This window comes from Bombina bombina, chromosome 5 (genome assembly GCF_027579735.1).
Source record: "Bombina bombina isolate aBomBom1 chromosome 5, aBomBom1.pri, whole genome shotgun sequence".
NCBI lineage: Eukaryota > Metazoa > Chordata > Amphibia > Anura > Bombinatoridae > Bombina > Bombina bombina.
In genome coordinates this window covers 135,384,224-135,411,100 of record NC_069503.1, presented here as the reverse complement: position 1 = coordinate 135,411,100, position 26,877 = coordinate 135,384,224, and the positions used below count along the sequence as shown (strand labels likewise).

Below are 26,877 nucleotides of genomic sequence, written 5' to 3'. Positions count from 1 at the left end.
TCGTTTACTCTGAGAGGTCAAAAAAGCATCTGCCCTGTTTGTCGTTTACAGAGGAGAGGTCAAAAAGCTTCGGCAACCTCTCTCTCCTTTTGGCTTTGGAGCATAATACGCTTAGCCTATGAGACTGCTGGACAGCAGCCCCCTGAAAGGATTACAGCTCATTCTACTAGAGCTGTGGCTTCCACCTGGGCCTTTAAAAATGAGGCCTCTGAACAGATTTGCAAGGCTGCGACTTGGTCTTCGCTTCACACCTTTTCAAAATTTTACAAATTTGATACTTTTGCTTCTTCCGAGGCTGTTTTTGGGAGAGAGGTTCTACAGGCAGTGGTTCCTTCCGTTTAAGTTCCTGCCTTGTCCCTCCCATCATCCGTGTACTTTAGCTTTGGTATTGGTATCCCACAAGTAATGGATGATCCGTGGACTGGATACACATAACAAGAGAAAACATAATTTATGCTTACCTGATAAATTTATTTCTCTTGTAGTGTATCCAGTCCACGGCCCGCCCTGTCCTTTTAAGGCAGGTCTAAATTTTAATTAAACTACAGTCACCACTGCACCCTATGGTTTCTCCTTTCTCGTCTTGTTTCGGTCGAATGACTGACTGGATATGGCAGTGAGGGGAGGAGCTATATAGCAGCTCTGCTGTGGGTGATCCTCTTGCAACTTCCTGTTGGGAAGGAGAATATCCCACAAGTAATGGATGATCCGTGGACTGGATACACTACAAGAGAAATAAATTTATCAGGTAAGCATAAATAATGTTTTTTAAACTTGACAGCAGCTCCAGCTTCCTCTACCCGTCGCAAAGCCTCTTCCTGGGTCTAAAATGAGGAATCCGGCTTCCTCCAATCACGGTATTGAATCAGACACTAATTCCCCCAGGGGGAAGCCGTGATTGGAGGATAGCCTATCCATCATTTCTGACATCGGAAATGGCTTGCAACAACCGGAGGAAGCTGGAGCTGCTGTGAAGATTAAAAGGTAAGTATTTTTTCACAACAGGAGTGAAAAGCCCCTGTTTTTAATCAAATTTTTAAAAACCGGGCACTTTAGCATCAAAATTGACATTCACTTTAAGGAAAGCAGATAGTGAAGTACATTTCTATGGCTGGACAATATGGAAGCCCCAATTTCCTATTTTTTTTTAATTCTATATCTCTGTAGACCTTTCCTTCTAGTTTCTGAAAGTTCTGTTTGTTTTATTAGATATTTCCCAATAAAAATAGTGGCATGTTGGCTTCAGAATTCAGAAAAACACCTAACAGGAATGTGATCAGGGATTTTTTATTTTTTTTTACTCTGCTTTATTACAACTGCAGGCACTGGAATATGCTGAACATTTCACCCCTGAGGATACACGGAAAGTGGCGCTGGCCCTTGCGGCACAAAATAGACGCTCTGTACCATTACTGCGTGCGTTGTCCTATCACCTGGTGCAACGGCACTTTGCACTCAGCCCAGCAGTACTAATAGACCTAGCATTTGCTTATGGTAAGTAAATAGCCAAGCTTTGTTCATCTTTGTCTATTATCCAAATGACTGCCATAGTATTGCTGCAGCGCACAGGCCTTTGTTGTTGGATATTGTGCTGCTGAGTCTGCATGTGACAGGATCTATATGGCGTGTAACAGGTCCACTGTCTGTACAAGTCACAGCTGGTGTGTTTTTGTGTTATGACTCATTAATGCTGGGAGTTCAACCTGTTACTGTTTAAGATTTTCTGGTATCATTTATTTGTGTGATGATTAGTGTGAAACAGAAGGATCTGATTCTTAATCTTGCAAAGGCTAAAGAGAATCATAAGATCTTAGATTTATCCTTTGTAATGAGGTTATTTCCGTGATGCTACTGATTATTCTATAAATTTGGAATAGTCCTGGGATATTTAAAAGGATGTAGAATATATATATAATCTCTCTCTCTCTCTCTCTCTCTCTCTCTCTCTCTCTATCTCTCTCTATCTCTCTCTCTCTCTCTCTCTATCTCTCTCTCTCTCTCTCTATCTCTCTCTCTCTCTCTCTCTCTCTCTCTCTATCTCTCTCTCTCTCTCTATCTCTCTCTCTCTCTATCTCTCTCTCTATCTCTCTCTCTCTCTATCTCTCTATCTCTCTCTCTCTCTATCTCTCTCTCTATCTCTCTCTCTCTCTATCTCTCTATCTCTCTCTCTATCTCTCTCTCTCTCTATCTCTCTCTCTCTCTATCTCTCTCTCTATCTCTCTCTCTCTCTATCTCTCTATCTCTCTCTCTATCTATCTCTCAGTTTACGCCGGGGGGTTAGGTTCCAGAAGGAATGGTTGTAAATTGAAACCCAGTTTATAATGTAAGTCAATGGGAAGTGAGGGAGATAGGTTTCAGGCCCCTCTCACAATTGTCATAAGTAACACCTAATACATTATTTTTAAAGCTTTGAAATGAAGACTTAAAATGCTAAACAGCATTATAAATGTAACAAAATAATCACACAACACAGAATATATAATTAAACTAAGTTAAATGAACAAAAACATTTGCTAAACAGCATTATAAAACTAATAAAATAATCACACAACACAGACTTCACTTGCATTTTTCTGCAAACAGTTATTTCTATTCATTCCAATCTGGACTGATTTGTAGACAGGAAGATCTTGTTCCTTTGAAATCTGCTCGATAGCTCAGGTCTGGTTAAACTGATTAATTTCAGCTTGCTTGACTTTGCTTCAACACAAGCGGACATCTCCACCTACTGGCTATTTTAATAAATGCACTGCTTCTCAATGCTTTTCAATAGCAGTCACATGACTGGAAAAAAAGGTTGTTATTCTGAAACGGTGTAAATTGAACCGTTGTAAAATGAGGGCCACCTGTGTGTGTATATATGTGTGTGTATGTGTATGTGTATATATATATATATATATATATATAATTTATATTTAGTGAGTTTGAATATGAAAGAGCTGCATTTACACGTGTTGAAAATCGGTTTTTGCTTGAAAAGAATGTAAACTGGTAGATATAACAAAGAATGACTGAGTTGTGCTAATTCTGTCTGACTCACTATTACTTATTTGGTTCTATACTTTGCATGTCCAGTAAAATTAAAGGGACACTGAAGCAAAAAAAAATTCTTTCGTGATTCAGATAGAGCATGCAATTTTAAGCAACTTTCTAATTTACTCCTATTATCAAATTTTCTTCATTCTCTTGCTATCTTTATTTGAAAAAGACATCTAAGCTAAGGAGCCAGACAATTTTTGGTTCAGACCATGGACAGCACTATTGGTGGGTGAATTTATCCACCAATAATCAGGAAGAACAACCCAGGTTGTTCACCATAAATGGGCCGGAATCTAAACTTACATTCTTGCTTTTCAAATAAAGATACCAAGAGAATAAAGAAAATTTGATAATAGGAGTAAATTAGGAAGTTGCTTAAAATTACATGCTCTATCTGAATCACGAAATAAAAAAATTTAGGTTCAGTGTCACAACTTTTTTATTTTTTTTATATATATACGAATCAGAACATACAAATTTTAAACAACTTTCTAATTTAAGTCGTCACATTTTCTTTGTGTTCTTGTTATCCTTTGTTGAAAAGCAAGAAAATAAGTTCAGGAGTGTGCACGTGTCTGCAGCATGGCAGCAGTTTTGTAACAATGTTATACATTAGCAGAAGCACTAGATGGCAGCACTATTTCCTTTCCTGTAGTGCTCCAGACATGTGCACGCTACCTATCTAGATGTATCTTCAACAAAGAATAACAAGAGAATGAGGTAAATTTGAAATGTGTTTTTTTTTCCCATCCGTTTCACACATTCTTCCTTTTTTAAGGGAAGCTAAATTTTCACCAAGTGCAACTTTTCCAGAAGATGGCCACTGATCTTCTTCCCAAAGTTCCGGAAATGAGCGCCATTGACATCTCGCGGTGCGTCAAGTCTTTCGCCTACCTGAAGTGGTGTAATCTGCTTCTGTTTGACGCCTTTGCACAGGTGAGTTAAGTGACGTCTGCACAAATGAGTTGTTCTAAGGTTTAACTCGGTCGTTTGTTTATGCTAAGAGTTGTTACATTGAATACTCTGATATCCTCTTTGAATATTTAAATGGATACTTTTTCATATTGTGTTTTTATTGTAATATTTATTTTTTATTTTTCCACCTCAGCAATTTATATTCTTTAATAATTTGCCGCATGTGAATACATTTTTGCTTTACTGTATTGCAGCCTTGTCAAATTCAGCACTGTCTGTCTCATGGCATCTGCTGGCCCAGTTGGCTGCTACATTAACTGTGTAGCTCGCGGGCCCCGGCTTCCCTTAGTGATACCCGGGGACAGTAACGAGCTACGACAGTCTGTAACCTGTTTAGATAGGTGCTTGAGTGTGTCCTTAGTGATACCTGGGGACAGTAACGTGCTACGACAGTCTGTAACCTGTTTAGATAGGTGCTTGAGTGTGTCCTTAGTGATACCTGGGGACAGTAACGTGCTACGACAGTCTGTAACCTGTTTAGATAGGTGTGTGAGTGTGTCCTTAGTGATACCTGGGGACAGTAACGTGCTACGACAGTCTGTAACCTGTTTATATAGGTGTGTGAGTGTGTCCTTAGTGATACCTGGGGACAGTAACGAGCTACGACAGTCTGTAACCTGTTTAGATAGGTGTGTGAGTGTGTCCTTAGTGAAACCTGGGGACAGTAACGTGCTACGACAGTCTGTAACCTGTTTAGATAGGTGTTTGAGTGTGTCCTTAGTGATACCTGGGGACAGTAACGTGCTACGACAGTCTGTAACCTGTTTAGATAGGTGTGTGAGTGTGTCCTTAGTCATACCTGGGGACAGTAACGTGCTACGACAGTCTGTAACCTGTTTAGATAGGTGTGTGAGTGTGTCCTTAGTGATACCTGGGGACAGTAACGTGCTACGACAGTCTGTAACCTGTTTAGATAGGTGTGTGAGTGTGTCCTTAGTGATACCTGGGGACAGTAACGTGCTACGACAGTCTGTAACCTGTTTAGATAGGTGCTTGAGTGTGTCCTTAGTGATACCTGGGGACAGTAACGTGCTACGACAGTCTGTAACCTGTTTAGATAGGTGTTTGAGTGTGTCCTTAGTGATACCTGGGGACAGTAACGTGCTACGACAGTCTGTAACCTGTTTACATAGGTGTGTGAGTGTGTCCTTAGTGATACCTGGGGACAGTAACGTGCTATGACAGTCTGTAACCTGTTTAGATAGGTGTGTGAGTGTGTCCTTAGTGATACCTGGGGACAGTAACGTGCTACGACAGTCTGTAACCTGTTTAGATAGGTGTTTGAGTGTGTCCTTAGTGATACCTGGGGACAGTAACGTGCTACGACAGTCTGTAACCTGTTTACATAGGTGTTTGAGTGTGTCCTTAGTGATACCTGGGGACAGTAACGTGCTACGACAGTCTGTAACCTGTTTACATAGGTGTTTGAGTGTGTCCTTAGTGATACCTGGGGACAGTAACGAGCTACGACAGTCTGTAACCTGTTTACATAAGTGTGTGAGTGTGTCCTTAGTGATACCTGGGGACAGTAACGTGCTACGACAGTCTGTAACCTGTTTACATAGGTGTGTGAGTGTGTCCTTAGTGATACCTGGGGACAGTAACGTGCTACGACAGTCTGTAACCTGTTTAGATAGGTGTGTGAGTGTGTCCTTAGTGATACCTGGGGACAGTAACGTGCTACGACAGTCTGTAACCTGCTTAGATAGGTGTGTGAGTGTGTCCTTAGTGATACCTGGGGACAGTAACGTGCTACGACAGTCTGTAACCTGTTTAGATAGGTGTTTGAGTGTGTCCTTAGTGATACCTGGGGACAGTAACGTGCTATGACAGTCTGTAACCTGTTTAGATAGGTGTGTGAGTGTGTCCTTAGTGATACCTGGGGACAGTAACGTGCTACGACAGTCTGTAACCTGTTTAGATAGGTGTTTGAGTGTGTCCTTAGTGATACCTGGGGACAGTAACGTGCTACGACAGTCTGTAACCTGTTTACATAGGTGTTTGAGTGTGTCCTTAGTGATACCTGGGGACAGTAACGTGCTACGACAGTCTGTAACCTGTTTACATAGGTGTTTGAGTGTGTCCTTAGTGATACCTGGGGACAGTAACGAGCTACGACAGTCTGTAACCTGTTTACATAAGTGTGTGAGTGTGTCCTTAGTGATACCTGGGGACAGTAACGTGCTACGACAGTCTGTAACCTGTTTACATAGGTGTGTGAGTGTGTCCTTAGTGATACCTGGGGACAGTAACGTGCTACGACAGTCTGTAACCTGTTTACATAGGTGTGTGAGTGTGTCCTTAGTGATACCTGGGGACAGTAACGTGCTACGACAGTCTGTAACCTGCTTAGATAGGTGTTTGAGTGTGTCCTTAGTGATACCTGGGGACAGTAACGTGCTACGACAGTCTGTAACCTGTTTAGATAGGTGTGTGAGTGTGTCCTTAGTGATACCTGGGGACAGTAACGTGCTACGACAGTCTGTAACCTGTTTAGATAGGTGCTTGAGTGTGTCCTTAGTGATACCTGGGGACAGTAACGTGCTACGACAGTCTGTAACCTGTTTAGATAGGTGTTTGAGTGTGTCCTTAGTGATACCTGGGGACAGTAACGTGCTACGACAGTCTGTAACCTGTTTACATAGGTGTTTGAGTGTGTCCTTAGTGATACCTGGGGACAGTAACGTGCTACGACAGTCTGTAACCTGCTTAGATAGGTGTGTGAGTGTGTCCTTAGTGATACCCGGGGACAGTAACGTGCTACGACAGTCTGTAACCTGTTTAGATAGGTGTGTGAGTGTGTCCTTAGTGATACCTGGGGACAGTAACGTGCTACGACAGTCTGTAACCTGCTTAGATAGGTGTGTGAGTGTGTCCTTAGTGATACCCGGGGACAGTAACGTGCTACGACAGTCTGTAACCTGTTTAGATAGGTGTGTGAGTGTGTCCTTAGTGATACCTGGGGACAGTAACGTGCTACGACAGTCTGTAACCTGTTTAGATAGGTGTGTGAGTGTGTCCTTAGTGATACCTGGGGACAGTAACGTGCTACGACAGTCTGTAACCTGTTTACATAGGTGCTTGAGTGTGTCCTTAGTGAAACCTGGGGACAGTAACGTGCTACGACAGTCTGTAACCTGTTTAGATAGGTGCTTGAGTGTGTCCTTAGTGAAACCTGGGGACAGTAACGTGCTACGACAGTCTGTAACCTGTTTAGATAGGTGTTTGAGTGTGTCCTTAGTGATACCTGGGGACAGTAACGTGCTACGACAGTCTGTAACCTGTTTAGATAGGTGAGTGTGTCCTTAGTGATACCTGGGGACAGTAACGTGCTACGACAGTCTGTAACCTGTTTAGATAGGTGTTTGAGTGTGTCCTTAGTGATACCTGGGGACAGTAACGTGCTACGACAGTCTGTAACCTGTTTAGATAGGTGTGTGAGTGTGTCCTTAGTGATACCCGGGGACAGTAACGTGCTACGACAGTCTGTAACCTGTTTAGATAGGTGAGTGTGTCCTTAGTGATACCTGGGGACAGTAACGTGCTACGACAGTCTGTAACCTGTTTAGATAGGTGTGTGAGTGTGTCCTTAGTGATACCTGGGGACAGTAACGTGCTACGACAGTCTGTAACCTGTTTAGATAGGTGTGTGAGTGTGTCCTTAGTGATACCTGGGGACAGTAACGTGCTACGACAGTCTGTAACCTGTTTAGATAGGTGTGTGAGTGTGTCCTTAGTCATACCTGGGGACAGTAACGTGCTACGACAGTCTGTAACCTGTTTAGATAGGTGCTTGAGTGTGTCCTTAGTGAAACCTGGGGACAGTAACGTGCTACGACAGTCTGTAACCTGTTTAGATAGGTATTTGAGTGTGTCCTTAGTGAAACCTGGGGACAGTAACGTGCTACGACAGTCTGTAACCTGTTTAGATAGGTGCTTGAGTGTGTCCTTAGTGAAACCTGGGGACAGTAACGTGCTACGACAGTCTGTAACCTGTTTAGATAGGTGCTTGAGTGTGTCCTTAGTGAAACCTGGGGACAGTAACGTGCTACGACAGTCTGTAACCTGTTTAGATAGGTGTTTGAGTGTGTCCTTAGTGATACCTGGGGACAGTAACGTGCTACGACAGTCTGTAACCTGTTTAGATAGGTGTTTGAGTGTGTCCTTAGTGATACCTGGGGACAGTAACGTGCTACGACAGTCTGTAACCTGTTTAGATAGGTGTTTGAGTGTGTCCTTAGTGATACCTGGGGACAGTAACGTGCTACGACAGTCTGTAACCTGTTTTGATAGGTGCTTGAGTGTGTCCTTAGTGATACCCGGGGACAGTAACGTGCTACGACAGTCTGTAACCTGTTTAGATAGGTGTTTGAGTGTGTCCTTAGTGATACCTGGGGACAGTAACGTGCTACGACAGTCTGTAACCTGTTTAGATAGGTGTGTGAGTGTGTCCTTAGTGATACCTGGGGACAGTAACGTGCTACGACAGTCTGTAACCTGTTTAGATAGGTGTGTGAGTGTGTCCTTAGTGATACCTGGGGACAGTAACGTGCTACGACAGTCTGTAACCTGTTTAGATAGGTGTTTGAGTGTGTAGGACTTTGTTTGACACTGTGATTCCCTCTTTGTCGTGTAGGCCAGCATGGATGGCGCAGAGAAATTTACCCTTATTCAACTAAGTAACGTCATCTTGGCATTTGCCCGTTTGAACTTCCAACCAAGTAAACGTGAAGAATTCTACAGCATGGTAATCCTCTCTACGGAATCTCTTATTAAAATGTGTTAGCATAAAATTAAATGAATATGAAACCCCCAAAAAATATTCTGTGATTCAGACAGAGCATGACGTTTAAAGTTTAAAATATATACTACATTACATTTTCTTCGTTCCTGTGTTATTCTATGTTTGAGATACCTAGGTAGGCATCTGGAGCACTACATGGCAGGAAATAGTGCTGCCCTCTAGTACGCTTGGAAATGGATAACATTCTAGCAAAACTGCTGCCATATAGTGCTCTAGAAATGGGCCGGCTCCTAAGCATACATCCCTGCTTTTCAACAAAAGATACCAAGACAAAGAAAAATTGATCATAGAAGTAAATTAGAAAGTTGTTATAAAATCGCAGGCTCTATCTGAATCATGAAAGAAACGTTTTGGGTTTCGTATCCCTTTAAGTAACCTGCAGTCTTGTCAAATTCAGTACTGCCTCACTCAAGGCAACACTGGCCCAAGTGTCTGCGACATTAATCTAGCAGGTCATGAACCCCCTCTTCCCTCTGCAGTATTTGGGGATATTAATGTGCTACAGATAATTGCTCATATATTACATCTCTTTATCGTACATGAGGCGTTCTGTACACTTCTGTAGTGTGGGCTAATGCTTTTCAGAAACTTTTCATTCAGCGTTGCGCTGTACAGTGATATTTTCCACCCTCTTATAATGGTCGTGTACAGAGGATCATTGTAGTAACAGCAGCCTTTGTCTGTGTTAAACACATAGCTAAACTCGACTCCAGAGCAGCAGTGCACTACTGGCATCTAGCAGAATATATCTGGTGAGCCAATAACAAGAGGCATTTGTGCGTAGCCACTAGCCACCAAGTAGCTCACAGTAGTTCATTGCTGATCCTGAGCCTATCTAAGTAAACTGAATGTGCTTTCAGAAATATCAGGTTTATTTTTACCTAATAAAGTATTTCACATTTGTCCTTTAGTGGTAACACAATCCGATACCATGTGGTGTTGGCCTAATGTTTTCTAATTGTTTATGGAACTGAGAAAGAGGAACAGATTATTATTTCAGCCAATGATTGGTGAGCAGTGCAGCAGGTAAGGCCAGTAGAATGTTTAGTTGTGTAGGAAGAGGTTTTAGCAGTAGAAAAAGTCCTAAAGATTACTAGTTAGGCCTCGGTTTGAGTTCTGTATTGTGTAACTTCTAGGGACTATATGTGCACAAGAATATACATTTGTAGCAAGTCAAATGAGGGCTACTAGATGGCACATGGTTTTAAAATATATATAGCCTTTAAACTTTATCTTTCATGATTCAGACAGAACATAAAATTAAATTGAATACTGTAAAAATTGCATTATCAAATTTGCTTCATTCTCATGGTATTCCTTGTTTTAAGGGAGGAAACCAAAAAAAATTCTCTCCAATCTGGTACATTTCCATCATCCCTTAACTGCTTCACTACCGGACCTCTCTGCACCGTTTGACACCGTTGACCATCAATTGCTGCTATAGACCCTTCAATCCATTGGTATTTGTGACACAGCTCTACTGTGGCTCTCTCCTTACCCTTTTCACTGTAACTTTAGTGAATACTTCTCTTCCTCTACCCCTCTCTGTTGAGGTACCTTAAGGCTCAGTTCAAGGTTCCCTTCTTTACTCAGTCTACACATCATCTCTAGGCTTTTTTTTTTTATCAAGTCCTATGGGTCTCAGTATCCTCTTTATGCTGATGACACCCAAATCTACCTTTCCACACCAGATAGTTCCTCTTTCCTGCTGACTCAAGTCTACAGCTGTGTAGTTCATTTCTCATCCTAAATTGCTTCCAACTACCTAAAGCTGAACTTCTCTAAAACTGATTTCCTCTCTCTACCAAATCTCACTTACTGTGAGGACCGCTATCATCACCTCTTTCCCTCAGACCCTCTGTCTTGGGGTTATACTTGACTCCTCACTCAACGCAACTTTCGTATTCACTCTCTATCTTTTCCTGCCTTGACTACTGCAATTTTGTCTTCTCCGGTCTTCCAAAATAGTCTGTCCCCACTGCAATCCATCATGAAGGCCTCTGCCTTGCTCATTCTCTTTAAAGGGACATTATACACTCATTTTTATTCTTTGTATAAATGTTTTGTAGATGATCCATTTATATAGCTCATACAGGGTTTTTTTTGTTTATTTTTAATGTATAGTTTTGTTTATTTTTAAATAACATTGCTCTGATTTTCAGACTGCTTACCAAGCCCCAAGGTTTTATGAGAATACCATCGGATACCTACTCCAGCTTGCTCCTGTTTGTGTAAAGGGTCTTTTTCATATTCCAAAGAAGGGGGAGGGGGGAGTGTCTTATTTCCCACTTGCAGTGGGCTTTCCAGCTACCTTTTTAACAGAGCTAAACTGAGAGCTTCTAAGTAAGTTTTTAAACAGTTTAATACTGGATTTTTATATCAGTATCTGTGTATTGTATTCTTTATAGTAGTGTCTATTACATGGTTATATGAAAATGTGTATACTGTCCCTTTTAAAGGGACCACTCCATGCAGTAGAATTACATAATTAACAAGTGCACAATAAAGACAATGATTTAACACCTACTCTGAATTTCAAATAAGCAGTAGATTTTTATTTTATTTCTTTCTGACAAATTTATTTTTTCTCTTATTTTCCGGCCCCTGTATCATGTGACAGACATCAGCCTATCACAAACTAGTATACGTGTAACCTGTGAGCTTGTGCACATGCTCAGTAGGATCTTATTCCCAAGAAAGCGTGAATTTAAAAAGCAAAATTTGATAACTGAAGTAAATTGGAAAGCGTCTTAAACTGCTGCTCTCTTTGAATCATAAAAGTTTATTTTGACTTGAGTGCTCCACATCTGCTGCACCTCTTTGCCAACACCTCCACTGGCTTCCCTTAGCCTGCTTCCCTTAGCCTCAAGAATAAAAGCCAACATTTTGACCCTAACATACAAAGCCCTCACCAACATGCACCGTCCTAAATTTCTGCTCTTGTCTCAAATACTCCCTATCCCGCCCCCTCTGCTCTACCCAAGACCACCTCTCCTCATCTCTCATTACTTCCTCACTCGTTTACAAGACTTTTCTAGAACAGCACCTATCATATGGAACTCCTTGCCTCGCTCAGACTGTTCCTTAAAAACATATCTGTTCAGGGATGTGTACAGCTTACTTTAAGATGTCTCTACTACTTATGTTTTCGTCTCCCTCAACTTCCTCATGTAATTCCTTTATAATGTAAGCTCAAAAGTCCACCTGTCCTGTTGATCATTTTATGTAAAGATGGTTTATAGCTTAGTGACTCAAGGGGAGGGTCCTCTACTCTTATTATTGTACTCATAACTGTATGCTTAATGTTACAGCGCTGCCTAATATGTTGGCGCTTTATAAATAAACAATAAGAATAATATCTAGATGAGTATTGTGCACATTCCTGGAGCAGTAAATGGCAGGAAGAACTGCTGCCACCTACTGTTTCTGCAAATGAATAAGTTGTAAAACTGCGGTCATATATTGCTCCAGTCACGTGCACGCTACTACACCTTTCTACCTGCTTTTCAACAAATGATACCCAAAGAACAAAGTAAATGTGGTAAAAAAAAATAATATTTTTTTTTTTTTTTTTTTTTTTACTCTGAATCATGAAAGGAATAGTTTTAGTTGTATTTACCTTTTTAATATTTATATCTTAAAGAAGAGTGGTGATGATAATATTAAGGGATTTAATAAAATTAAGGAAGCGTTTCTCATGAAAAGACTAACACCAGAACAAGGAGTTTTGATCTCAAGTTAGGGGGTAGCAAGTTCAGTTGTAATAGTTGATTTCTGGAATTGACATCTAGTTTAAAGTGGTAAGAAAAATAGTTACAAGCATGCCCTGTAGTAAGCAGAATTAATAATAAAGCCTATGCTCCAGGTAGTATCCTTTTATCATTATGTTTGTGTGTATTGTGTCAAGTGATTCTGCAGGAAAATGATGTGCGCAGTTAAAGGGACAGTCTAGGCCAAAATAAACTTTCATGATTCAGATAGAGCATGTAATCTTTAAACAATTTTCAAATTTACTTTTATCACCAATTTTGCTTTGTTGTCTTGGTATTCTTAGTTGAAAGTTTAACCTAGGAGGTTCATATGCTAATTTCTTAGACCTTGAAGCTCACCTCTTTCAGATTGCATTTTAACAGTTTTTCACCACTAGAGGGTGTTAGTTCACAAATTTCATATAGATAACACTGTGTTCGTGCATGTGAAGTAATCTGGGAGCAGGCACTGATTGGCTAGACTGCAAGTCTGTCAAAAGAACTGAAAAAAGGGTCAGTTTGTAGAGGCTTAGATACAAGATAATCACAGAGGTTAAAAGTATATTATTATAACTGTGTTGGTTATGCAAAACTGGGAAATGGGTAATAAAGGGATTATCTATCTTTTAAAACAATAAAAAGTCTGGTGTAGACTGTCCCTTTAATAAAGTCCAGTATAAGCAGGCGCATACGAAGCATTAGGTGCCTGTATTCCTTAGAGAGTGGGCTTAGATTGAGAGCCCATCCTGGGAGGACAATGCCCCACTGAAATAACTAATGAGCTTGCTTTGTTCCCAGTTGATTTGTCTCTTCTCTGGATGTTAATTAAATATTTGCCGATATGGACTGTATGATCACTTCTGTATTTTAATATTTGTGTGTTTGGAATATAAGGGTTGCTGAGATGTTCACTACTTTGATCTAGAACTTCAGAAATGTTGTTAGTGGTGCTGTCAGAGTGTGAACCCATCAATGCTCTTGTAGGTGCACCAGCGGCTACACGATGAGATGGCTACGTTAGACCCATTCCTCTTGGTGGACATCGTATGGTCCCTTTGCATCCTACAGCAGGCTGACCCATTGTATTTGAAAACCGTGTTGAATCCAGAGTTTGCAGTCAAGATCTTTGGTATGTTCTTTATGGCATGGGGAGTAATGCAACATCCTAGTTATCTCCTAGCACAGCCTTTTAGAAAACTAATTTATTCTGCACTAAAACTGCAGCCAATTGACCCAAGCAGTATGCTGGTAGCCCAGAGGCACTGTTCCATAAGTATCTAAGTGCCACAAGTTTGCCGCCCTTGGTTTAGTTTATAGCAGATGCCTAAGCCCCATGGAAGGTTGTGAATGTTGTTTTAAGTGTTTTGTCCCATATTCTCTAGAGAAACCATAAAGCAAAATCATTAACATAACCGGTATGTGCTTTATGCAGCACTTATTTGATTTGCATGAATTCCTTTGGTAAACGCTTCTGTCAGAAATGTGTGTGCATTCACCCAGCGTGCCGCGCTGTCTTCACTGCTGTCTCAGCAGCACCGCTCTGCTCTGTGTCTCCTCTTCAGCGCTCCCCACGGGAGCTAAGGCCGGGAAGGAAGGTTCCGGTTCAACAGGTGCAAACGGATAGTACAGGGAAATTTCACCGGATTCCCTGAGAAATCAACAAGGTAAGGAGTAGCCAGAATCCTTGCACTCAAATGGATCGGTCAGGGTGAAATGCCAAAAAACGAACCGGCACCAATGAGCTATGATAAAAAGCTTCTTTTATTGGATAGATAGCACATAAAAAGGCATACACGCCAGCACAAATTACAGGTCAAATGCGTTTCGTAGTTCTCACTTCTTCAGTGACCTCAGGTTCGTTTTTTGGCATTTCACCCTGACCGATCCATTTGAGTGCAAGGATTCTGGCTACTCCTTACCTTATTTGATTTGCAGCCTTTTGCTTTTTGGCCTCTCTAGGGAGTGTAGGAAAAGCATATGAATATACTATACAGCGTGGTGAGTGATGCAGAGTTTCAACGTCTCCTAAAGAGGTTTTTTTTTGTGTTTTTTTTTTCTTTTTAAATGGAATATCTAGCTTTTTATTTGGCCATATGTGACAGTAGCTCTTCCTTCAATAAGAAAGAAGTGCTCAGATAACTTTCTCCTTTCCCCCATGATCCACCAAGTGTCTTATGGAGCTCTATTCCTGCAGCCATAACCCCTACTAAATTACTATTAGAGTAAATTATAGTCAGACCAGCATGTGCATCACAAGTCCTACACGTACCCCTCCTATGGTTAACTGTAGGTTATCTACAATGTAAAACTGCACTGTGCTCGAGAGAAGTCGCCTATAATCCAGTTGTAGCTAATCTTTATTCCATGCACCAAGCAGACTTCCTCTTGTACCTTTTTATTCACCTTCACAGCAGAATAGTCATTGGCTTTGTGCAGTTTTTTTATCATGTTTTTCAGATTAAAGGGACATAATACTCATATGCTAAATCACTTGAAACTGATGCAGTATAACTGTAAAAAGCTGACAGGAAAATATCACCTGAGCATCTCTATGTAAAAAAGGAAGATATTTTACCTCACAATTTCCTCAGCTCAGCAGAGTAAGTTCTGTGTAAAAAGTTATACTACACCTGCTCCCAGCTGCAGGTAAAAATAAAAAAAATGAACAGCAGCCAATCAGCATCAGCAGTGCTGAGGTCATGAACTCTTACTGTGATCTCATGAGATTTGACTTAACTCTCATGAGATTTCATATTAAGCTTCCTTTACCTGATTGGTGAAATATGAGAGTTCACGAGGCTCATCCCCTAAGATGTCCCGGGACAGACACACTAAAATGCTGCTTAGAAATCCTTTACAATGGGATGTGGCTACTGAGGAACCTTTGAGGTAAAATATCTTTCTTTTTTACGTAGAGATGTTCAGGAGATATTTTCTAGTCAGCTTTTTACAGCTATGCTGCATCACTTTAAAGTGTTTAAACATTTGGGTATTATGGCCCTTTAAATTATGGTTTATTTTTCTATTTTTAGGCCATTTCCTGGATCCCATTTCCTAGATTTTAAAGGGACATTAAAGTCAAAAATAAACTTTCATTATTCAGCTAGAGCATGACATTATAAACAATTTTCCAGTTTACCTTTATTGTCTAATTTGCTTTTGTATTTTTTTGTCATCCTCTGTTGAACAGCATACCTAAATAGGCTCAGGCGCAGAAATGCACTATGGGAGCAACAATGCACTACTAGGAGCTAGCTGAACTCATTGGGTAAGCTAAAGACAAGAGGCATATGCAGCCACCAATCAAGCAGCTAGCTCCCATAGTGCATTTCTGTGCCTATCTAGGCGCTTCATTCTCTTGCTAAAGGATAGCAAGAGAATGAAGCAAAATTGCTAATATAAGTAAATTGGAAAGTTGTTTTAAAATGTTATGTTCTGATGGAAACATGAAAGGAAAAAATGGGTTTTATGTCCCTTTTAATCTTGGTTTTTGTTTATTTTGACAATATCATAGAATTAGGTTATTTACTTGGATACAGATGACATGACAGCCTGTCTTGTTAGTTATTGGTTATTTTTTTTCTTTCTTTCATGATTTGGGTAGAACATACATTTTTAAACAACTTTCCAATTTACTTCTATTATCAATTTTGCTTCATTCTCTTGCTATCCTTTATTGAATGAACAGCAGTGCACTACTGGATCTAGCTGAAGACATCGGTAAAGCAATAACAAGAGGCATATTTGTGCAGCAACCAGTCAGCTGCTTGCTCCTGAGCCTACCTAGGTATCCTTTTCAACAAATGTTATCAAGAGAATAAAGCAAGTTAGATCATAGAAGTAAATTGAAAAGTTGTTTAAAATTGTATTCTCTATCTCAATCATGAAAGAAAATGTTTGTGTTTCATGTTCCTTTAAGGTAGTTGCTGCATATAAAGAGCTATTATATTGGTTATGGGCCTCATTATAGAAAATAGATACCCTGCAGCCTTGTCAAATTCAGCACTTCCTGATCAGTGGATGGTGCTGGCCAAAATGGCTGCTACATAAATATCAGCTTGCGGGCCTCATGTCTGTACAGTTGGGCAATGAGGACAAGCGAGCTGATAACACGGAGTACTGCCATAGTGCTAAGGTAGCTGGCCTTATCGTATATAAGAGCTGGAGATCAGAAATAGCCTTGGCTGAATCTCTGCATGTGACCATCGTACCTATCTTTAAAATTCAAAGGGACATTAATGGAGCATTATACTAACTTTGTCTTCTAAATCAATAATATAGAGCAAAAGCTTAATTGCTGATAAATAGGATGGACTTTTAGAAGTTTTTTTTTTTTATGCACTAAAATATGCAGCCAATTGAATCTAGCAGTATGGTAGCCCAGAGGCACAGTGCTAGTAAATATGTTTTGAGTGCCACAAGTTTGTCACCTTTGCCTTAGCGTTTACTGCAAAAGTACAACATTCACGCCCTTCCATGGGGCTTAGACATCTGCTGAGCGTTTAGAAGTACACATAAAGATTACGGTTTTCTTTATAAACAATTCAGCTTTTGTCCTTAAAGATTTGACATTAGAATGTATTCTATTTCAGTCTATTATAAAATAGGACTGTAAACTCTTAACACACATAAGTGCATAAAGGTGAAAGGGACCTAAATTTACAAAACAAAATCTGATTTATTACCTCCTGATTTGTAGGTATGTTCTATGAACAGTCTATAGACAGTACTTGCCAATTAGTTGTGTGCAGTAAGCATGGATGCACATTCTAATTAAGGTCATTAAACACCCCTGGCTTTTGGGGGAAATGTATCCATTTTACCATATTCCCCCTAGAGCCCATAAAGCAAAATCTTTACCATAAGTTTTGAAAATGTAGCATAATGCATATACCGGCTATTTGATTTACAGCATTTACAGGTTATAGAATTTGCTTTCTGGCCTTTCTAGGGGTCATGAGACGAGCAATTTGTATCCAAAAGCAAGAGGTGTTTAATATCCTTTTACCTAGCAGCTTATTAATGTGCAGCCCCAGCATAGTAATGATATTTTATGTCCACTTAGGTTATAACTATATTACGGCTAAGCTCTGATAATGGTAACACTTCTTTAATCTCCACAAGAAAATAAAATGGCTATACAATATATAACCTGTTAAGTTCTCCTTATAACTGCTCAACAAACCCAGATGCCATGGAGCCAGCCACTTCCCACTCGCACTTAATACAAATACAATTTTTATTGTTGTATAATGTGTGGGGGAAAAATATATATATATATATATATATATATATATATATATATATATATATATATATATATATATATATATATATATATATATATATTCTTTTTTTTTCTCTCTTTCCTACCTCATGCTCCCCCTCATTCTCTCCCTCCAATATAATGGTTTTTATTTATTGCATTTTCCAGCTTACATGCTGATTTTGACATAATTTTTCTCTTTTAGATGACAAGTCCACTAAATTCGTCAGCTACAAACTGAAACTCATTCACATAAACTCCACGGCTCAGCTAGAATGTACAGATTACAGGGGGCCACTGCTCCCTTCTGAAACCGTGAGCACCCTACAGTCAACATCTGCCGTCCGAAAGTTGTCCCCGCTACAGAGCGGGCTACAGAGTGTTCTCAGAGACTTGTTTCCAAAGGAGGAGACCTGCAGATGCAGTGTGGACACTGTGTATGGCTGGCACATTGGTAAGAATTATAACCTAGATAAAGGTGGTTGTTCTTTTAAAGGGACATAAGTACCATAAACAATGGGAAGTAGTATGCCATTTTATACCTACCTTGTTGATGAATATATGGAGATCTGCAATAAAAAAATAATCATTTTTGTTTTTTTTAAATATAATAAATATTGCTTATCTGCACATGCAGCAGTAGCGAGATGAAACAGTTGATGAGATCCTACGTATTCACTTAGGTGTGAACAAAGCTTTTAATTCCACCACGTTCCATATTTGTAATTGCTTATCTGTCCTAATCAGTGGAACAAAGGATTTGCTGAACAGTTTACTTTTTTTGTTTTTATCCCAAATGCATAATTCTCATTATTGGATCAGTTACTGTATGTCACTTTAAATATTTACCCTTCATGTTATGAAACGGAGCCCTTCAGTTTGTTATTGGGGGTTCTTGAAATCTTTACAATGTTATTTGCTCTATAAATTACCCTTTAACACCATTAATGCCAGAGGGCAGCCACAAAACTACCCTTATATAGCACCTTATACTGACTGAAGGGGTCGTCTGAATCCGTGAGACAGAAACGTTTTTGATCTAAATTAAAAACAAAAAAAGCTTCCATTTGCTACACCATATACATAGGGCCAGAAGCAGCAGGAAGTGCATTAGCACATACTGTTTCCTGTGTTAAGAAATATCTTGTTAATCATCTATATACATTACAGAATTATTGTATATTGTGCTTATAACAAACTGCAAGCGGTCATTCATCTAAGCTTTGTGTATTTTCACCTGGTATTACCCAATAAGTTTAATTTAAACCAATTAAATCCTGAAGAAGGCTCCGGTACAATGTGCTGCATACTGAAAATTACCCCAGCAGCCTAGGGGTAAATACATACAGAAAGAGAAGCGCTCGGTCAGGAACGAGCATCAGCTCAATAGCTTGTTAGCTTGTTCTATGATTTATCACAGAGAAGAACTTTCCTAAAGTATAACAGTCTGATTCCGCCTAACAAGGTCAGTTCAGCCCCAAAATACCAGGCAATTCCTTTCTTAACAAGAAACATGGCAACCCCAGACAATCGTTTTGGCCTTCATTGGACCTAGTCACTGAGGTGCAGCCATATTCCTCTAACACACTGGTCAAGGAATCCACGTCTGATTTCCCTCATCACCAGAAGGGAGACTTCCCCAGGGTCATATTTCAAAGGGGGTTAATGACTTTCTTTTAGGGGGGATTTTTTTTTTTTTATTTTAATCCAAAACAAATTTTCCAATCTTAATCTTTTGATTATTTACCTATATACAGATCACATGGCAGCTTCTGACGGTCATTGCATGTAATGAGACATTTCTGGTTATGTGCTTCATCATAGGAAATAGTTACCCTGCAGCCTTGTCAAATTCAGCACTTCCTGATCTGTGGATACTGCTGGCCAAAATGGTTGCTACATAAAAGTTAACATCTGCTCGCGGGCCTCATGTCTATACAAATGGACAAGGAGGACAAATATGAGCTGCTGACAATGTGGTGCACTGCCATAAAGCTAATGTAGCCTTAATGGGATATTAAACAGTTAAATCAAAGTAAACATAAAAGGTAACAGATAAGGTTAAAAAATAACTTCCTACAGCTGGATCAGGGAGCTACCATTACAGAACTTATTTTCTACTGTCACATGATTTTTTGCACCAGAAGTCCTCTACTGAACATGGGCAATAAACTTGCTATTATAAGTTTCTCTTAGCAACACTTTAAAGAAAAAGCTTCTTTTGTAGAGGTAACAGGTCCCTTGTGTGGCAGTGACAGGAAGAAATGGATCCTTCACAAATTGAGTTATTAAATAAAAAGTAAAATGCATGTTGCAATGATTTGTATTAAAGCACTATGCAGTGGGTAATACGTATTACAATGAAACGGGCTGCTTTATATCCCTTTAATGTACGCATAGATATGTTACACTGGATCCAAACTGTGCTGAGAAATTGCTTTTGTGTTCACATAGCCGCCATATATTGCCCTAGGATTTTCAAATTACCTTACATTCTGCCCAGGGGGCTTAAAGTGATAGCAAATCAGTAAGTAGTAATGCTTCTATTGCAGGGTTATGCTGGCCCACTTGATTGAACCCTTTTTTTTTTTTTTTTTTTTTTTTTTTTTTTTTTTTTTTTGGACAATTCCAGTGAACATCTAATCAATGTGTGTGTCATATGACAATCTTGAAGTCCAGTCCCTTTAAAGCCCTTAGACAGCCTATGTAGAAAAGTGGATTTGACTGCTCTATACATCACAGCCCAGCCATAAGAGGAAATGAAGGGGGGCGGAGGAACAGACAATACCAATTATTTTTAATTTGTTCCCAATGATCTATTTTACCTGCTGGAGTGTGTTAAATTGTTTACGAATAGCTCCTTTAAAGGGACACTCAAGTCAAAATAAACATTTATGATTCGGATAAAGCAGCAGTTTTAAGACATTTTCCAATTTACTTCAATTATTAAATTTTGCACAATCTTTATTTCTCCAACATAGGTGTGTCCGGTCCACGGCGTCATCCTTACTTGTGGGAATATTCTCTTCCCCAACAGGAAATGGCAAAGAGCCCAGCAAAGCTGGTCACATGATCCCTCCTAGGCTCCGCCTACCCCAGTCATTCTCTTTGCCGTTGTACAGGCAACATCTCCACGGAGATGGCTTAGAGTTTTTTAGTGTTTAACAATAATAGACTCCTTAGAAATGAGGATTTTTCTGACAGAGGCCAGAAAAACAAAACTTCTAGACTCTTGTCGGATACTTCATTCCGTTCCTCTTCCTTCCATAGCGCAGTGCATGGAAGTGATAGGTTTGATGGTAGCGGCAATGGACATAGTTCCTTTTGCGCGCATTCATCTAAGACCATTACAACTGTGCATGCTCAGTCAGTGGAATGGGGACTATACAGACTTGTCTCCGAAGATACAAGTAAATCAGAGGACCAGAGATTCACTCCGTTGGTGGCTGTCCCTGGACAACCTGTCACAAGGGATGACCTTCCGCAGACCAGAGTGGGTCATTGTCACGACCGACGCCAGTCTGATGGGCTGGGGCGCGGTCTGGGGATCCCTGAAAGCTCAGGGTCTTTGGTCTCGGGAAGAATCTCTTCTACCAATAAATATTCTGGAACTGAGAGCGATATTCAATGCTCTCAAGGCTTGGCCTCAGCTAGCGAGGGCCAGGTTCATACGGTTTCAATCAGACAACATGACGACTGTTGCGTACATCAACCATCAGGGGGGAACAAGGAGTTCCCTGGCGATGGAAGAAGTGTCCAAAATCATTCAATGGGCGGAGACTCACTCCTGCCACCTGTCTGCAATCCACATCCCAGGAGTGGAAAATTGGGAAGCGGATTTTCTGAGTCGTCAGACATTGCATCCAGGGGAGTGGGAACTCCATCCGGAAATCTTTGCCCAAATCACTCAACTGTGGGGCATTCCAGACATGGATCTGATGGCCTCTCGTCAGAACTTCAAAGTTCCTTGCTACGGGTCCAGATCCAGGGATCCCAAGGCGACTCTAGTAGATGCACTAGTAGCACCTTGGACCTTCAAACTAGCTTATGTATTCCCGCCGTTTCCTCTTATCCCCAGGCTGGTAGCCAGGATCAATCAGGAGAGGGCGTCGGTGATCTTGATAGCTCCTGCGTGGCCACGCAGGACTTGGTATGCAGATCTGGTGAATATGTCATCGGCTCCACCATGGAAGCTACCTTTGAGACGAGACCTTCTTGTTCAAGGTCCGTTCGAACATCCGAATCTGGTCTCACTCCAGCTGACTGCTTGGAGATTGAACGCTTGATTTTATCGAAGCGAGGGTTCTCAGATTCTGTTATTGATACTCTTGTTCAGGCCAGAAAGCCTGTAACTAGAAAAATTTACCGCAAAATTTGGAAAAAATATATCTGTTGGTGTGAATCTAAAGGATTCCCTTGGGACAAGGTTAAGATTCCTAAGATTCTATCCTTCCTTCAAGAAGGATTGGAAAAAGGATTATCTGCAAGTTCCTTGAAGGGACAGATTTCTGCCTTGTCTGTGTTACTTCACAAAAAGCTGGCAGCTGTGCCAGATGTTCAAGCCTTTGTTCAGGCTCTGGTTAGAATCAAGCCTGTTTACAAACCGTTGACTCCTCCTTGGAGTCTCAACTTAGTTCTTTCAGTTCTTCAGGGGGTTCCGTTTGAACCCTTGCATTCCGTTGATATTAAGTTATTATCTTGGAAAGTTTTGTTTTTGGTTGCAATTTCTTCTGCTAGAAGAGTTTCAGAATTATCTGCTCTGCAGTGTTCTCCTCCTTATCTGGTGTTCCATGCAGATAAGGTGGTTTTACGTACTAAGCCTGGTTTTCTTCCAAAAGTTGTTTCTAACAAGAACATTAACCAGGAGATTATCGTACCTTCTCTGTGTCCGAAACCAGTTTCAAAGAAGGAACGTTTGTTGCACAATTTGGATGTTGTTCGCGCTCTAAAATTCTATTTAGATGCTACAAAGGATTTTAGACAAACATCTTCCTTGTTTGTTGTTTATTCAGGTAAAAGGAGAGGTCAAAAAGCAACTTCTACCTCTCTCTCTTTTTGGATTAAAAGCATCATCAGATTGGCTTACGAGACTGCCGGACGGCAGCCTCCCGAAAGAATCACAGCTCATTCCACTAGGGCTGTGGCTTCCACATGGGCCTTCAAGAACGAGGCTTCTGTTGATCAGATATGTAGGGCAGCGACTTGGTCTTCACTGCACACTTTTACCAAATTTTACAAGTTTGATACTTTTTGCTTCTTCTGAGGCTATTTTTGGGAGAAAGGTTTTGCAAGCCGTGGTGCCTTCCATTTAGGTGACCTGATTTGCTCCCTCCCATCATCCGTGTCCTAAAGCTTTGGTATTGGTTCCCACAAGTAAGGATGACGCCGTGGACCGGACACACCTATGTTGGAGAAAACAGAATTTATGTTTACCTGATAAATTACTTTCTCCAACGGTGTGTCCGGTCCACGGCCCGCCCTGGTTTTTTAATCAGGTCTGATAATTTATTTTCTTTAACTACAGTCACCACGGTATCATATGGTTTCTCCTATGCAAATATTCCTCCTTAACGTCGGTCGAATGACTGGGGTAGGCGGAGCCTAGGAGGGATCATGTGACCAGCTTTGCTGGGCTCTTTGCCATTTCCTGTTGGGGAAGAGAATATTCCCACAAGTAAGGATGACGCCGTGGACCGGACACACCGTTGGAGAAAGTAATTTATCAGGTAAACATAAATTCTGTTTTTTTTTTTGTTTTTTTTTATTTTTTTTGCACTTTCTGGGGAACAAGATCCTACTGAGCATGTGCAGAAGCTCACAGGTTATACATAGACTAGTCTGTGATTGGCTGATGTCTGTCACATGATACAGGGGGCCGGAAAATGGGAGTAAAAAATAAATTAGTCAGAAAACAAGTTACTGCTTATTTGAAATTCGGAGTAGGTGTTATTGCATTGTATTTTTATTATGTACTTGAATTATTTAATTCTACTGCATTGACTGGTCCTTTAACTTAAATTCAGCATTTGATTTTTCCTGTTATATCTCTACCTATGCTGAAAGTCTCTACTAAAGTATTGGCTACAGAAACGCTATATAAACATATCCAGCAGAAGAAATTGCACTCCCAGTGTAAGGTAGAGGAGAGAAGTAATAAAATGTCGTTTTTGTTTTGTTTTTTCTAAGCATTGAGCTTTGGTTTACAGATCAAGATATATAAAGGAACATGTTTGTTTATAGAAAGTGATAAAATGAGATCTGATTTCCTTGCAAGCTCAGCCCATTGTAAAAAAACAGCTATGCATAGAGGTGGCTAAATAATAAATGTATTAATCACGGGTCCCACTCTTTAGTAAAATTGAGTCTACTTGTGCAAGAAATGGTCGTTTGTTTTTTGTTTGTTTGTTTGGTTTTTTTTTTTTATGCTTACACTAATTACAACTAGTCATGAGCAAAAAATACCCAATAGTCTAGTGATCCTCTGGTAGATGAAAATCTACCTTTTTGGGCATAATGGTAATAGGCACTAAATAAAGGATTTTTGAAATTGGGCATATGATTTTATGTGTTTTTGGATATGAAGAGGTTAATTGCTTTTAACACTAACTTCCCAGATTTGCCTTTCATTTGGTATAAAGAGAAATTAAGATATATATATTTTTTTTCCTTCTTATAACAAAGATGGGGAAGTCGTTCTAGACTCTGAAAACAAACCATTGCTCCTTCAGGATCTGGTGGCTCCACATCTTGCGCACAGTGAAGGGACCCGGCCATTACCTGAGGGCGCCAGAAGGTAAGATCAGTCACCACGTGACATTTGTACCATTATCACCATCTCTTAATGCGTGTATGTACAAGGCACTGTTAGTGTTTGCATGCGCACCAGGCGCCATATGTACTTATTTCACATAAGCATCCAAAGAAACTAATGCTTCTATTGCAGCATACTTGTATCTACGCTGCTTTTAAAGTATACAATCACTGTGACTGGCTGTCAGTGATTGTATACACAATAACAGTCAAACTTTGCTGTTACTGCATGCAGGCATCCAGCAACAGCATAAGCAGCACATTGATCTCATCTCTCTCATTATGAGGGCATGCTAAGGGGTTTAAATGGACAGTCAACCTAATAAAGTTCCTACTTATTTAGATAATGTTTGCAATGATTAGTATTGCAAGCAGTATCCCAATGTGGGTCGATATATAGTGTGTAAGTAAAAATATCCAAAACAAATTTTCCAATCTTGATCTTTTGATTATTTTCCTATATACAGATCACATGGCAGCTTCTGACGGTCACTGCATGTAATGAGACATTTCTGGTTATGTGCTTCATCATAGGAAATAGTTACCCTGCAGCCTTGTCAAATTCAGCACTTCCTGATCTGTGGATACTGCTGGCCAAAATGGTTGCTACATAAAAGTTAACATCTGCTCGCGGGCCTCATGTCTATACAAATGGACAAGGAGGACAGATATGAGCTGCTGACAAGCTCATAATAATAAAGTTCCTACTTATTTAGATAATGTTTGCAATGATTAGTATTGCAAGCCGTATCCCAATGTGGATCGATATATATATATATATATATAGTGTGTAAGTAAAAATACTTACTAGTTCATCTTCGGCCGTTTTGAGATGGCTGCCTGAGGCCTCCCTCCCTGACTTCATCCTAATCTTGTACTCATCGTCCACAAGTTGATATATTGCACGGACCCTTGATATGCGCAATCCGCCGTTTATGCCCAAGGGGGCTTTTTCAGTTAGGAACTGTAGTATTCTATAAATCAGGCAGTGAAGCTGTTAATTTACAAACTGTGCCAGCTCTCTGCCAAAAAGGAAAGTGGCATTTGCTAACACTTGGCATCTGTATGGTGTAGTACTGTTACTAATATTGTCACTGCTATTGTAAAAAAAAAATGTCCTGTAAACGGAATGATTTCTTCAACGCCAGGAAACTGCAGCCTGGTACAAAGTCCCTGAGGAATTTTCTGAAGTCTGAAGAAATCAGACTTTCTTCTGTTAAGTGTGATCAGTCCACGGGTCATCATTACTTCTGGGATATTAACTCCTCCCCAACAGGAAGTGCAAGAGGATTCACCCAGCAGAGCTGCATATAGCTCCTCCCCTCTACGTCACTCCCAGTCATTCTCTTGCACCCAACGACTAGATAGGAGGTGTGAGAGGGCTATGGTGATTATACTTAGTTTTATATCTTCAATCAAAAGTTTGTTATTTTAAAATAGCACCGGAGTGTGTTATTACCTCTCTGGCAGAGTTTGAAGAAGAATCTACCAGAGTTTTTGCTATGATTTTAGCCGGAGTAGTTAAGATCATATTGCTGTTTCTCGGCCATCTGAGGAGAGGTAATCTTCAGATCAGGGGACAGCGGGCAGATGAATCTGCATAGAGGTATGTAGCAGCTTTTATTTTCTGACAATGGAATTGATGAGAAAATCCTGCCATACCGATATAATGTCATGTATGTATACTTTACACTTCAGAGAATTACACTGTAAGAAGTACATAAAGCTGTTTAATAACTAGAAATTATGTTTAACGTTTTTGCTGGAATGTAAAATCGTTTTCATTTGCTGAGGTACTGAGTGAATAAATGTTTGGGCACCATTTTTCCACTTGGCAGTTGCTTAAATCTGTTTTTTTCTGTCAGTTTCTGTTCTCCCTCACTGCTGTGTGTGAGGGGGAGGGGCGGTTTTGGCGCCTTTTCTATGCATCAGTTTTTTCAGTCAGCAGCTCATTGTATTTCCTGCATGATCCGGTTCATCTCTACAGAACTCAGGGGTCTTCAAACTTATTTTGAGGGAGGTAATTTCTCTCAGCAGAGCTGTGAGAATTATAGTTGACTGTGATAAAAAAATGTTTATTCTGTAATTGTTTCCTGCTTTCAGAATTTGTTATCTTTGCTATTGGGATAAACCTTTGCTAAAGTTGTGTTGTTTACAAGGATTGAGGCTATAACTGTTTCAATTTATTAATTTTCAACTGTCATAGATTTTCTGTGCTTCTTAAAGGCACAGTA

General features: G+C 40.2%; 1 protein-coding gene and 5 non-coding genes across 7 annotated transcripts in view; all 6 read left to right on the top strand.

Annotated features, from left to right (window-relative positions):
- TBRG4 (transforming growth factor beta regulator 4) overlaps positions 1–26,877 on the top strand; it is a 65,597-nt gene that overhangs the window by 13,920 nt on the left and 24,800 nt on the right. For both annotated transcript variants that reach the window (XM_053713711.1, XM_053713712.1), the window contains exons 4-9: positions 1,323–1,494; positions 3,818–3,975; positions 8,651–8,761; positions 13,552–13,696; positions 18,039–18,287; positions 24,515–24,626. In XM_053713711.1, coding sequence (XP_053569686.1) covers positions 1,323–1,494; positions 3,818–3,975; positions 8,651–8,761; positions 13,552–13,696; positions 18,039–18,287; positions 24,515–24,626 — 947 coding nt within the window. The remainder of the gene's footprint in view (positions 1–1,322; positions 1,495–3,817; positions 3,976–8,650; positions 8,762–13,551; positions 13,697–18,038; positions 18,288–24,514; positions 24,627–26,877) is intronic.
- Positions 4,204–4,337, top strand: LOC128661926 (small nucleolar RNA SNORA5). Its single transcript, XR_008402695.1, has one exon. It is a non-coding gene; the product is annotated as a small nucleolar RNA SNORA5 (small nucleolar RNA).
- On the top strand, positions 9,196–9,329 carry LOC128661929 (small nucleolar RNA SNORA5). The gene has a single exon (XR_008402697.1). It is a non-coding gene; the product is annotated as a small nucleolar RNA SNORA5 (small nucleolar RNA).
- Positions 16,551–16,682, top strand: LOC128661927 (small nucleolar RNA SNORA5). The gene has a single exon (XR_008402696.1). It is a non-coding gene; the product is annotated as a small nucleolar RNA SNORA5 (small nucleolar RNA).
- LOC128661931 (small nucleolar RNA SNORA5) lies at positions 19,671–19,810 on the top strand. Its single transcript, XR_008402698.1, has one exon. It is a non-coding gene; the product is annotated as a small nucleolar RNA SNORA5 (small nucleolar RNA).
- LOC128661932 (small nucleolar RNA SNORA5) lies at positions 25,191–25,330 on the top strand. The gene has a single exon (XR_008402699.1). It is a non-coding gene; the product is annotated as a small nucleolar RNA SNORA5 (small nucleolar RNA).